General features: G+C 39.0%; 1 protein-coding gene across 4 annotated transcripts in view; it reads left to right on the top strand.

Moving 5' to 3' along the window:
- Positions 1-12,543, top strand: part of CEP162 (centrosomal protein 162) — a 95,099-nt gene that overhangs the window by 19,230 nt on the left and 63,326 nt on the right. For all 4 annotated transcript variants that reach the window (XM_074948048.1, XM_074948050.1, XM_074948049.1 and 1 more), the window contains exons 4-10: positions 2,624-2,776; positions 3,111-3,297; positions 4,616-4,671; positions 6,344-6,459; positions 8,282-8,309; positions 10,928-11,047; positions 11,907-12,101. In XM_074948048.1, coding sequence (XP_074804149.1) covers positions 2,624-2,776; positions 3,111-3,297; positions 4,616-4,671; positions 6,344-6,459; positions 8,282-8,309; positions 10,928-11,047; positions 11,907-12,101 — 855 coding nt within the window. The remainder of the gene's footprint in view (positions 1-2,623; positions 2,777-3,110; positions 3,298-4,615; positions 4,672-6,343; positions 6,460-8,281; positions 8,310-10,927; positions 11,048-11,906; positions 12,102-12,543) is intronic.

Raw genomic sequence — 12,543 nt, 5'->3', positions numbered from 1 at the left:
GAAGCCCTTTCCTCTTCTGCTACTGTAATACAAATATATAATAGTGAAGAGCATCATGGGCTAGTATAGGTACTTAAAATGTTATTACAAAATTAGGCTTCAGTCATGCAATCAAATCAGCGCAGGTGGACCACATCCACTTCAGTGGGATTCTTTGCAGATGCAGAGATGATGTACCCTTGCATATCCGAATGCAAGGTAAGGACTTCTACTTTAAAAAGGATGTCCGTATTGACTGTGTCATAAAAACATTTCACTGTAAATATACTATTGCTGTTTAATACAGTTAAATATCCAGCATCTGGAAATGTGTTGTTTTGTCTGTACATGTCCACTTTGAAATAGACAGATGACTTTCAAATCAGTTGGCAATGGGGGGGAATCTGTACGCTTAAATCCATTGACATTAATGGAAAGATTCCAGTTGACTTCAGTGGGTTTGGAACGAGGCCGTATATTTTGAGTTAGTTTTTTAGGAAGTTTAACAATGTAAAGAGAGTACATCTAATATTTAGAATGTATTAAGACAGTTTGAGGATAAGTCACTGGAAAAAACAAATTAGTTTCACTTTTACAAGAGAGACATGGTAAAACAGAAATAATGAAATCTGTACACAGGTGATACAAGTTTATAGGGCCAGATTCTCTTCCCTGACTTTTCTCTCAGTACCAAGGAGATGGAAACTGGCCCTATCTCTGCTTTTGAGGTTTCCTCCAATGGGGGAAATTTTTGAAGAGGGTAGAGCGGGTGTAGCCAGTTTTTACACCACTTTCTTCCACAGTCCCCGTCAGAATGCATTGGAGGTAAAGAGGAATATGGTAAGGGCAAGGAGAAATTTGGTTAGAGCACTCTGTGGTCTGGCTATTCCAAGCTGGTGAGCTGTTTCCAGCTGGCACAGCTCAGAAAGCTGTGTTTGCGGCCTGGTTGGGTAGAGAATTAGTGTAGCTATACACAGCAAAGAATCTGGGCCTAAAAGTGTACTTTGTTGAGAAACAGCTTGTTAGACACAGCAATAAGTAGGGTTGCCAACCCTCCCAATTTGGCTGGGAGTCTCCTGGAATCAGGTCCAATCTCTCAGAGGATACTGAAGCCAATCCGGGAGATTTTAGGCTGATAAAAGTCCAACGGCACAGAGGGGCTAAAGCAGGCTCCCTACCTTCCCTGGCTCCACGCTGCTCCTGGAAGCAGCTGGCATGTCCAGCAGCGGTTCCTAGGTGGAGGCGTGGCCAGAAGTTGCTGCACCATGCCCCTGCCCCAAGCATTGACTCCACAGCTCCCATTGGCCGGGAACGGGAACCACGGTCAATGGGAACTGTGGGGGCGGTGCCTGCAGGCGGGGACAGCACGCGCAGTGGCCTGGCCACTCCTGAATCTAGGAGCTGCTGCTGGACATGCTGCCGCTTCCAGGAGCAACCCAAGATAAGCCCTGCTCGGCCGGAGCCTGCACCCCGAACCTGCTCCCGAACCCCACCCCCCTGCCCCATCCCTGATTCCCCTCCCACACCCAAGCTCCCTCCCAGAGCCTGCACCCCTGCCTTAGGCTGATCCCGGAGCACCCTACCACACTCCAAACCCCTCAGCCCCAGCCCAGAGCCCACACCGCAACCCCCTGTATCAGCCTGGTGAAAGTAAGTGAGGGTGCGGGAGAGCAAGCAATGGAGGGAGGGGGGCTGAAGTGAGCGGGGGCGGGGCCTCAGAGAAAGGGCGGGGCAGGGCCTTGGGGAGGGGGTGGGGCAGGAGTCTTTGGGTTTGTGCTATTAGACAGTTGGCAACCCTAGCAATAAGTTATTAGTCAGAGCTGTATTTATCTCCAAAGGAAAAATGTATGAGAATAAGTGGCTTAGAGAGAAGAGAATTCCTATAAAAATCTCTCAAACATACTGGACTGCTGGGACAATGACATTAATGCAAACATACAACAAAGAAATATTTTAAGATACAAACGTGTGTGGAAGGGGAAGTATGATATGGTATATTACTTGAAAATTAGTATGTGATCATTTAATTAAAGGCTATTGTAATACATACAATGCGCAGGTTCATCCTTAACTTTCTTCTTTCCTGACTTTTGAATACTTACATGCAACCTGAATGTTCTTTTATTGTAGTTTTTTAATTAAATTAAATTTGTTTTTTTAAATATTGTAAGTTGCTGCTGAAGCAATGGGTGCTATTTAAAAATATATAAAAGAAAACAAATACAAAGCTCCATTTTCTCTGGGCTGCCAACTATGTTTACCACTAAATATTAATCTCTTTATAACACTTCTGGATATAATTGGCTTCCATGAATGCTTTTGTGAAGAGGTTACAAAATAGGCTCTATGTCTTTCATAACATACGATGTTCACCTCACCAGAATCTCAGGCTGGTGTTAAAAACGTGACTGTGAAAATAAAAAAATTGTAAAGCAGAGAGTAGCTAAGCTAAACAAGACATGCAAAGGGCTGAGTCACAGAACTTAATAGGAGCTAAGGGATGCAAACAAGTTGAACATCTTTGCTACTGTGATAAAGTATATAAACTTCACTCATTCTAAAAAGGTAACTGCAAGACTTAACCATGCAGTACAAATTGTCATTTGTAATTAATCTCTGTTGTGTACAAAACTGTCTTTTTTAGGAATGCTACGGACAAATGGAAGCTTTCTCAAGTCTCAAAAGGATTCCCACCCTATTGTAGAGGTGGATGAGGAGGCTCACACAGGAAAAATGCAGCTCCAAAAAAGTGATGGCATTTCTATATCCTTAAGTAGAGACAGCCTGGAACCTGATGGTAAGAAATAACAGAGAGAGGAACCATTTAATCAGATTATTAGCAAATTGCTGGTCAAGTTATTACAAATGAAGAATATATTTTTCTAAAAATAAACACACTAAGTGGTGAGAATTGGTGAAACTGTTACCTTAAAACATTGTTCTCGGCCCTGATCCTGCAAGTAACTCTGCATGGGGTCCATCTGCATGGAATCAGTTGCAGGATCCTGTACGCTATTTAGTATTTCTTTAATACCATGTGGCTGTCTTTTATTATAATTAAACTTCTGTGATTATTCCATGGACTGAGATTGTATTATTGTAATTAGATTGTGATATGTTTTTAAATTTAGATTCGGTTGTGGCTTCTGGACCTAATCAAAGTATTTTGGGAGCTGGATTGGATACTTTGGAAGAACAAGAAGAAAAAGAGAGATTCTTTGCTAAACTTGAAAAAGGAGCTTCATCTACCATTGATTATTCAAGATTAAACACAGAGCTGGACTCAAATGATTCTATATTACTAACAGCATTTGCCTGGTAATGTGTGGGGACCCTACACTGAAATTACTCCATTACTTTTAATAAATATATATATTATGATGGAGCTCAGAAGCCCAAATCACAATCAGGCATCATTGTACTAGGTACTGTATGAGTATACAAAACAAGGTGGTTGTTACTCGGAAACTTTATAACTGAAGGGTATGTCTGCTCTTAAAGCTGAGGTTGTGATTCCCAGCTCGAGGAGACATATGCTAGCTGCGACCAAGCTAGCATGGTAAAAAGTGTGGTAATGGCTGTTTGACTGGTGGGTGGGGCTAGTCATCCAACTAAATGCTATGGTCTCAGATGTGTATGTAATCAGGATGTTGCCCTCCTGCCAGTCATGCTGCTGCCATCATGCTCTACTTTTAGTGTCCTAGTCCGATAAGAGCTTGTCTCCTCAAGATGGGAATCGCACACTTGGCTCAAAGTGCAATCTAGGGCAGACACAAATGAGATTAGCAAAAGGAGAGAATGAGGGGAGGGAGGATGAGAGTCATAGTGATAGTGCGCATGGTTATACATGGTTATACATATACATGTGTATATGTGCACAACTTGATAGTTACAAGATATTTAATTTTTTTTTTCTTAACTAGAACATGTAAATAAAGATATTGGTAATCCATACTAACCTTCCACTTAGCCATTTTCTTTTGACATATTCCTATAGAAATGACATTAGAAGTGAGGCTTGGGGAGGGATTTGAAGTAGTGACTTCATAGACTAGACCAGGGAGGTCATTCCATGTGTAAGAGGCTGTGTGAAAGCTGTGGGAGAAGTAGACAAACGGGCAGTCAAGGCTGGCCTACTTGGGTGTACTTAGAGATTGGAGAAGAAATTTCTTAAGATATAAGAGCAGATAAGGAGGGAGAGGGAGAGTTCTGAAAAGCTTTAAAAGTGAAGACAACAACCTGACTTTGGAGTAGAAAAGGGGGAGCCAAGAGAGGAACTCAAAGGGTGGAGTGCATGGCAAAGTTGGAACAAGAAGCAAAAATAATGATGATAGGCTTGTTTGTTTTGGGGGGGGCTATGTGGGTGTGAAGGAGGCCAGAGAGGAGGCTGTTGCAGTTACAAGACGGAAGAGGTTTGGGGATGAGAGTTGTAGCTGTGTGGACAGCTATAACAACACTTACACAAGTAGAATATAAAATAGAATATCAATGATAAGTTCAAAAAATGTGCACATATTATTACAATTACCAGTATGAGGCAGGAAGCTTTTATGAAGAACAGACTTAAAAAAAAAAATCTAAACTGGTGCTCATAAATGACAAGGGAGACAGTAACATTTTTTTTTTCCACCCCCAGCAATGAACAAAATGTAGAACAAGTGGAAGATGAATCTAAACACAAAGAGAAATGTGGTAATAGTCTTATCTTCACAAATAATACATGTAAAATTTCTTGTTTAATTTGTGGAGTGTCTTCTTTTGGGCATTATTTTATACCCAACAGTGTAAACTAAGAATAGAGAAAATTCTATAAAACTGCTGAATAATTAACAAAAGGTGAAGTTCTAATTATAGAAGTGCTAATTATAGAAGCTACTGAAGTCATCAGAAAAATGCATGTTGGAATATCAGAGTAGAGCAGGATCTCCACAATTCCAATGGACCATGCTTTGAAGACGTGGAAAGGAAAAAATACAATTTAAAACTCTTTTGTTTGTCCCCTACTCCATATTTCTTTGAGAAAGTGAGCCAGAAAATTTGAGGCTCCTCTCCTTTTGCATATTCCAAATAGACAAGATAGTATAGCAACATCACTGAAAGGGTAGTGGGGGTATTATGGGAACCAGGTGTTCTTTCATCTGCCTTTTTTTCACATCAATATTCATCCCAATGCATGCAACCTGTTTTTATTTGAAAGTCAAGGTGATTTTCTTGTTGACTGTACTAATAAGGGCTTGGGATCTGCCTTTTTATAACTTTACAAGACCTCTGTAAGGTGATTCCCAGATCAGCCTCCTCAGGTGATCAGAACCTCCCAGGTAGCTTAGTTTCCAGGCGACATCTCCCCTGACAAACCAGTTCTGCTGGGCAAGAGCTTGCCTATTGTCTAGGATGCTTAGAGGCAGATCCCAGTTTAAGGACGCTCTGTCAGCCCTGTATCACTCCCACTTGAAATTTCAGTCCAACATGGAAGTAAAAGAACAAAAGAGAAGGAAAAGGGCTGCACAATCAAAATGAAGTTAGCAGCTTGGTAAAGTCACATTCAGAGAGTTCATAATCTCACACCAAATTCATAAATTGTAGATTTCCCAAATTGACACACTGCCCCTCTCTACTTTTCCCTTTCACTGTGCTGCTGCTCCTCCCTCTCCCCTTACTTATAGCTCTTTCTTGGTTTATCCATTTCATTCCATCCCGGCCTCTTAATCTATTATACTAAAAGGGCAAATTCCTTTTTTGAGACAGAACAAATTAATTGGTTAGCTGAACTGTCCAGAAATCCATTCTGGAAAGTTTGAATTTAAAAAACGTAACTCTTATTAAATTTAAGTAAAATGTGTATTTGCAAACCTTAAATAACTAAAGGAAATATTCTTTCTTTAAAATGCATGGGTGCACTGTCAGCTCAAGGTTATAATAGAAATGTTAAAACAAATCTGTAGTTTTACAAAGATAAAAGAATAGAAATTCTTATAGTAACAGTTTAGTTTCTATGTAGTTATTGTAGTGTGTATATATAGACTATAATTATAGTCTTATAATTTCTTATAGTGAAACTCGTATAATAACAATTGTACTACATAATCAGAAACTAAAGTATACATTTTGAATCATCAAATGTCAAACAAAAATATCATTGGGAACGGTGAAAAATCCTGTTTGTAGCAATTACACTATGTACTCATTTGAATTTGGAGGGACTATACCTGGCTTATTCTTCATGCTAACTTTTGTTACAAAATAAGCTCTGTGAGCAACACAGTATTTGTTGTTAGCAAAGTATTTTCCTGGCACTGCCTGTATCCTTAAAAAAAAAAAAAAAAAAAAAAAAAAAAACTTTATTCCCTGCTTAATTATACTTCAGGCAATTATAGTGAAGATTTTGAAGATGAGACCGAATCTAATTATCCTTCTAAAAATGAAGATAATGAAGTTGAGCAAACTGTCAGATCAGAAGCTGATTTAAAAATTCAAGGACAGGTATAATATTTAAATATTTAAATTGTTGAATTTTCTGGTATGAGACATTTTCTGCTATGTGTATCTGCTTTAAAGATCATCATAATTCTGACAAAGACCAAACTGCTAGTTTTAAAACACTTCTTAAAAATCTATTATTTTAAACTAATTGTCTGAGCTTCTACACTACTTTTTTGAGTTTATAGAGATCTACAAGTACACAAATATACATGTAAAAACACAAGTAGCTATAGTTTTTTTAATGTACTTGCATTACATACAAGGAAGAATAGAGGTATTTGGTGTGGTATTTTTCCATGAAGAATGTACTCTTCCTGGTGGTTTGATCTTGACATATCTATGGTACTTGCTTATTTGCATTTTGAGTTTACGATCACAGATGGTAAGTGCAGTACTTAAAAGCACTGCACGGCGCTTCAGAATGAAAGGGTGTTTTTCTCTTTTTTTTGTGGGGAGGCCTGGGGCGGGGAGTCGGGGGTGAAAAAGCTATTGAGCTCTTCGGGAAAAGGAAAGCCTCTGACCCATAGAACTTTAGAATGAAAAGGGGAATCAAACTTTTCCTTTCCACCCCTTCTCCCAAACAGTGCATACATCTGTTGGCTAGTGATCTGCTGGATGACTTGTAAAGGGGTGGTCAGGATTATCTGTATCATCAATCATGAACCCAGTGGATCTAGCCACCTGGAATTCTGTCACTATAGGGGAATGCCGGAGTGGCATGGAGAAAGTGCAGTAGCTCTATACCTGCTCCCAGCTGCCTTTGGCATAGAAGGCAGGCCAGAGTGGCTGTATGCTCTGGCTATTTCTGAGTGCTGCAACAGCCTTTTTGGGATCACTTGGCATAGGTTAGATCAGTTCTGAGAATGCTCTAACTTTCACCAGAGGCCAAACCATCCCAGGATCACCCTCAAAATCCAGGGGCCAAAAATGTGGTTTAAAGTCTCATTTTCCTACCCTTTGGGTCTAAGAATTTCCTACCCTTTGGGCCAGTGTGTTTTATGTAAGCAAAACAATGAGACCAAGAGGTAAGCCTTCAATGCAAAATTAAAGACAATAAGTCTTTTGTAAGGATATTTTGTGTGGTATCCATGTACTGTACCACATCTATAGAAAATGCGATAAACGTATTTTCAGATACTTCTGGTTCCTTAAGACTGAAAAGCAAAACACTGGTCCATAAAATGATTCTTAAATCTGAGCAGAGTTCTTTTAAAAATTCAATGCAACATAGTCGAGGTAAACTTTATTTAGTAGGGCATACCATGTATGTGATTACAGCTTATCTATGTTACATTCTGTTGTCTAGAACAGCTCACATTCATCTCCAGTTGATGACCCTCAAATTTTTGTAGCTTGTTTTGAAAACAAGTATTAGTTGAAATCCTAGTGCTAATAAATGCAAAACCACAAACAAACAGTACCTCCGCCCATGTTCATACCACTTTAAGGCTTCAAACTTGAAGGCAAAGCAGTTAGGAAATGAAAAATGAATACTGTAATAAGGACACTAACTTGGTATTTTCTGATTTTCTTGTGTTGTAATTTGCAATAACAGCATTTTGCTAATGTAATTTTTAGCATCTAGTTCCACCTCACCCTTAAGGGGGAAGCAGAGTAAAAGAATGGGGAAGATGTATGGTCCCAGTTCATCTATTGGTATCATAACTTCATAGTGCTCCAAGCAGTTGCACAACTTAAACTCGTACTATAAATATTGAACTGTACATGAACTAAAGCAAACTTTTAATCTCTTTAAATATAAACTTATTTTGTTTTTTCAAATTCACAAAGTAACTATCCTTCACTGTTTCAATTGTTTTAGGATGAAAAGACTGGCATGCTGGCTAAAGGTAAAAATTTAAATTTGCAGTAGCGTGAAAATATTTGTAAAATATATAGCAAGTAAATCTGTTTTATTTCTGAATGTGAATTTACTGCTCCCTAATCATGGACTGAAGTAGTTAAGAATGATCCATATGTCTTAATTTTTAAATAGGCCTCAACACAGTCTCTAATTTTGCACCAAAAATTCAATTTCCATGTTTTCACACCTGCAAGCTTAGGGCCAGATCCTGCAGCGAGCTCAATGCAGGCACTGCAGTCCTCGCAGGTGGAGCTCATAGAACTGGGGCCTTAGTAGCCATGTTTCAGAATCATGCCCAGAGTGTTGAAATGTAGAGGTTGATCCAGTGGATATAGTGTACTTAGATTTTCAGAAGGCTTTTGACAAGGTCACTCACCAAAGACTTTTAAGCAAGGTAAGCTATCATTGGTTAAGAGCAAGGGTCCTCTCATGAATCCGTAACTGGTTAAAAGATAGGAAACGAAGGATAGGAATAAATGGTCAGCCTTCAGAATGGAGGTTGGTAAATAGTGGTGTCCTCCAGGGGTTTGTACTGGTACCAGTACTATTCAACATATACATAAATGATCTGGAAAAAGGGGTAAACAGTGAGGTAGCAAAATTTGCAGATGATACAAAACTACTCAGGATAGTTAAGTCCCAGGTAGACTGCGAAGCACTATAAAAGGATCTCACAAAACTGAGTGACTGGGCAACAAAATGGGAGATGAAATTCAGTGTTGATAAATGCAAAGTAATGCACATTGGAAAACATAATCCCAACTATACATATAACTAAATCCCCTAGTTGTCTTTGAAAATCTTAACCTTGTTGTCTAGCACTCTGACCTCCAATCATAACACACCCACTTCTGGAGAAAAGGATATTTTATTACTGGTCACTTCTATAGCGTTCCCCCTCACCAGAATGAAGAAGAGAATCTGCAGCCTGCTTACCTACCTGTCTAGGAGTGAGGTGATCATGAGGTGCACAACAAGTCTTTCAGAAATTAACAGAATGTTTTTCCTATTCTCACTTGTCTCCTCCCTCCTAAAAGGGGGGTTTAAATAATTCAGAAATTGCTAAACGGGTTTTATTTTGGCAATTAAAAATAAAATAAAACCGTGCTGATTTTTGGAGAGTCCTTTAGAGTAATCTTATTATAGAGAGGCAAGATTTGGTGTGTCTGCAGAACGTGTGGGGTCTAACAAATTAATTGTCTTTAGCCAGTTCATAAGTGCAGAGGAATGTTGTTGCTGCGGCCACACTGTCAAGGTTGCTAAGCTGTTACAGCTGCTCAGTGCTTCTGTTCTTGGAGCTTCAGTGTTACCAGCATGAGCAGAAAGCTCAGCCAGCTAATTCAGCGGACCTTGATGTTACTTGTAGAGAGAGACCACAGGCAAGGTTCAGTGACTAAGGCACTCAGCCAGGTTTATTGCCCTCTAGGCACGTTCTAACGACTCTCTTAACTTGCATAAGTACATTAACGCATGAGTGCCCCATGGCAAGGAGTGGCTCAGACAGCAGCAGGAATTTCTGTTGTCCCCTCGGCCGCACAAAGGATTAAGGCAAGGTACCCCGACATTTATAGACTGAGACAAACAACTGGGATAAACAACTTACATACCACCTTACGTGTTTCATGATATCTGTTTGTTACCTCCCGTTGTACCTTACTCCAGATGTGTTGGACAAAACACCCCTATTAATTATTCTGTCAAACTATTTTATCTTGTGCTAGGTTGGGATGTATTTGTATTAACTTCCTGGAATATATTTACATAGTTACTTGAGAACTCTGGGTGTTTTTGTACCATCCTCTCCAGTCAGGAATGTTCTTACTTGGTTAGCCAATATCTAGTGTATTAGTTATTTTGCCAAGGCCAAGCCTACTGTGGTTCACAGCCTTTAGTTCACACTGTTAGTCGTGTGTAGGGCTCAAGCAAGACCTACACCACTAACAAAATACCTGCTGGTGAATTAACAAAATATTAACTATTCTGACAGTCTGTTTTATGTTCAAGTATGCTAATCCTGAATTTGAAGGGATAAATGGTAAAGGCCTATTAATAACAAAAACCAAGTGAGGGCTTAATTCATGAGGGCTAACTAAAGGGCTCACTCATGAGTCTATCCGTGCAGTGTAGTAATAAGGATGTGTACACCCATTTGACTATTCACATTGCTTGTCATAGCATGGTGGGGAAATAGCAATTGCTAAGCCACTACTTCCTCTCCCATGCAGGTGAGTAGGCAGGAATGGGGTGTGGATTGAGCCTTAGCACCTCTTGTCTAGTGTGCCAGCCAGCACAACTGAGCTGGTTTGGAGCAGAGTGGACAGGGAAGCTGCACTGGGAAAAAAGCTGGAGTAGCTTACTTCCCACAAGGAGCAAGAGGGAAGCAGAGACTGAATTGTGACTGTCACAGTTCAAGGCCTGCTCTGCTGCTGGTGGAAGTGCAACTAGGAATTGACCCATACGCATGACAGATCACAAGGTGCCAATCTGTTCCTAACTGGTTAAAATTGTATTCTGCATCCACTGGGCCAGGATGGAGAAGGTGAAATATCACATCAGTGACAGTGTTCCCTAAAGTCCCAGGTTTATCTTTTTGTATCCTTTTAGTTGTGTTGCTTGATTCACAAGACTCCACCATGGAAACCCAAAAGGTCATTGAACAGCAAGATGCAGCAGTGACTGAACATCAGACATCTGAAGTCACTAAGGATGAAATAAATGGAACTGGTAAGGCTGCTTTGTCTTTGTTTTGGTTGTTTGTTTTAATTTAGTCTGTATTTTAGCTGGAGACCTGATGGCTCCAGAGGATTGGATAGAGGAAAGAAGGAAATTCTATGTTGCCTATGCAAATCAAGCCCTGGTTGGTAATGACCAAAATGTTGAAGAAAGAAATGCTTTTTCTTTTCAGGCTTAAATTTTTTTTCATAAAGGTCTTTTCTAGACAACTGATACTTAAGTTTTAAATATTTTCTTTTATTCTTTCTTGATCACTGCAAGCTGCTTTCTCACACACACACACACACACACACACACACACACACACACTTTAGCAATTGAATTTCATTTAGAAGTCAGAAATAGACGTTCACAGAATCTAAAATTTTAATTGTATTCAAAATTCTAATGGGAGAGAGAAGTCAAAACAATGAGAAAATATATAACTCCATGAAGACTTACAATACACTTATTTCATCATAGCCACACTGTATTTAATCTAACAAAATATACTTCTCATTTGTGAGAGTTTTAGCAGTGAAAATATTTATAAAAATAGAAACACCTATAATTGCAGAGAAAAGACTGTAGAGAAGAGCAAGTATTATTTAATAAACACTTTCATAGTTAAAATGAAGTTTGCTGTTTTCAGCAATAGTTGCTCCCTGTAAATTTTGAAATTGAGTCGAGAGAGGATAAGTAAATTGTTGGATTTTTTTTCTTTTTCTCATTACTTTGTCACAATGCTGTTACATTTATTGGTTAATAGATCGTGCTAGTGACTGAAACTTGTTCTTCCAGTGTGTTGAGTTTACTTATTGTTTCTCTAATGAATTTCCAGTTCCCTGCATCTTGATTTGTTAATTTCCAGCAGGTATTTCCTATGGACAAACTAACAGTGATATTGAAGCATTACAGCAGGCCTATTGTCATATTGATCAGTCTCTAGGAGACACTGATGAGCAAAGAATTAATCTTAGTACGATGGAAAATGCAGAGTGCCCAGTCCAAGATGCTTCACAAAACAACGAAGACTGTGCAAAAAACATCTCAACTACTGAATCAGGTAGATACTGCACATGGAAGCAGAGTTGTGATTTCCCATCTATTGCCGTTCCCTAGTTGACAATACTACATTATGGAAATGATATATTCAAACTCTATGGATAGAACTAATACAGAGAGCAGCTATTTGCCATTTCATTTAGGTTAAAAAGAGTTGTGGTTTCTGGTAACGTGGATTGTATTGCTCATGCTCAACTAATCTTGAGTATATTATCTTTCTATAATTCCTGTCTTGTTCAAATTTATGTAAAATCAGTGTATGTTTTGGGTTATGCTCAAGTTACACCTGAGAAGTGTGTTCAAGTTACTTAAAGGAATTATTTCAAACAAAAGAGCTAAAACTTAAAGCAGACAGTTCTTATTTATGCATTTACTATTGACTCCAATATTCTCTATTGCATAAAACAAATCTCTTCTTTTTAAAAATTGAAAAAACAAAACTG

This window comes from Natator depressus, chromosome 3, assembly GCF_965152275.1.
Source record: "Natator depressus isolate rNatDep1 chromosome 3, rNatDep2.hap1, whole genome shotgun sequence".
Lineage (NCBI taxonomy): Eukaryota > Metazoa > Chordata > Testudines > Cheloniidae > Natator > Natator depressus.
Note: the sequence above shows the minus strand (reverse complement) of the source record. Positions and strands in the feature narration are given on the sequence as shown.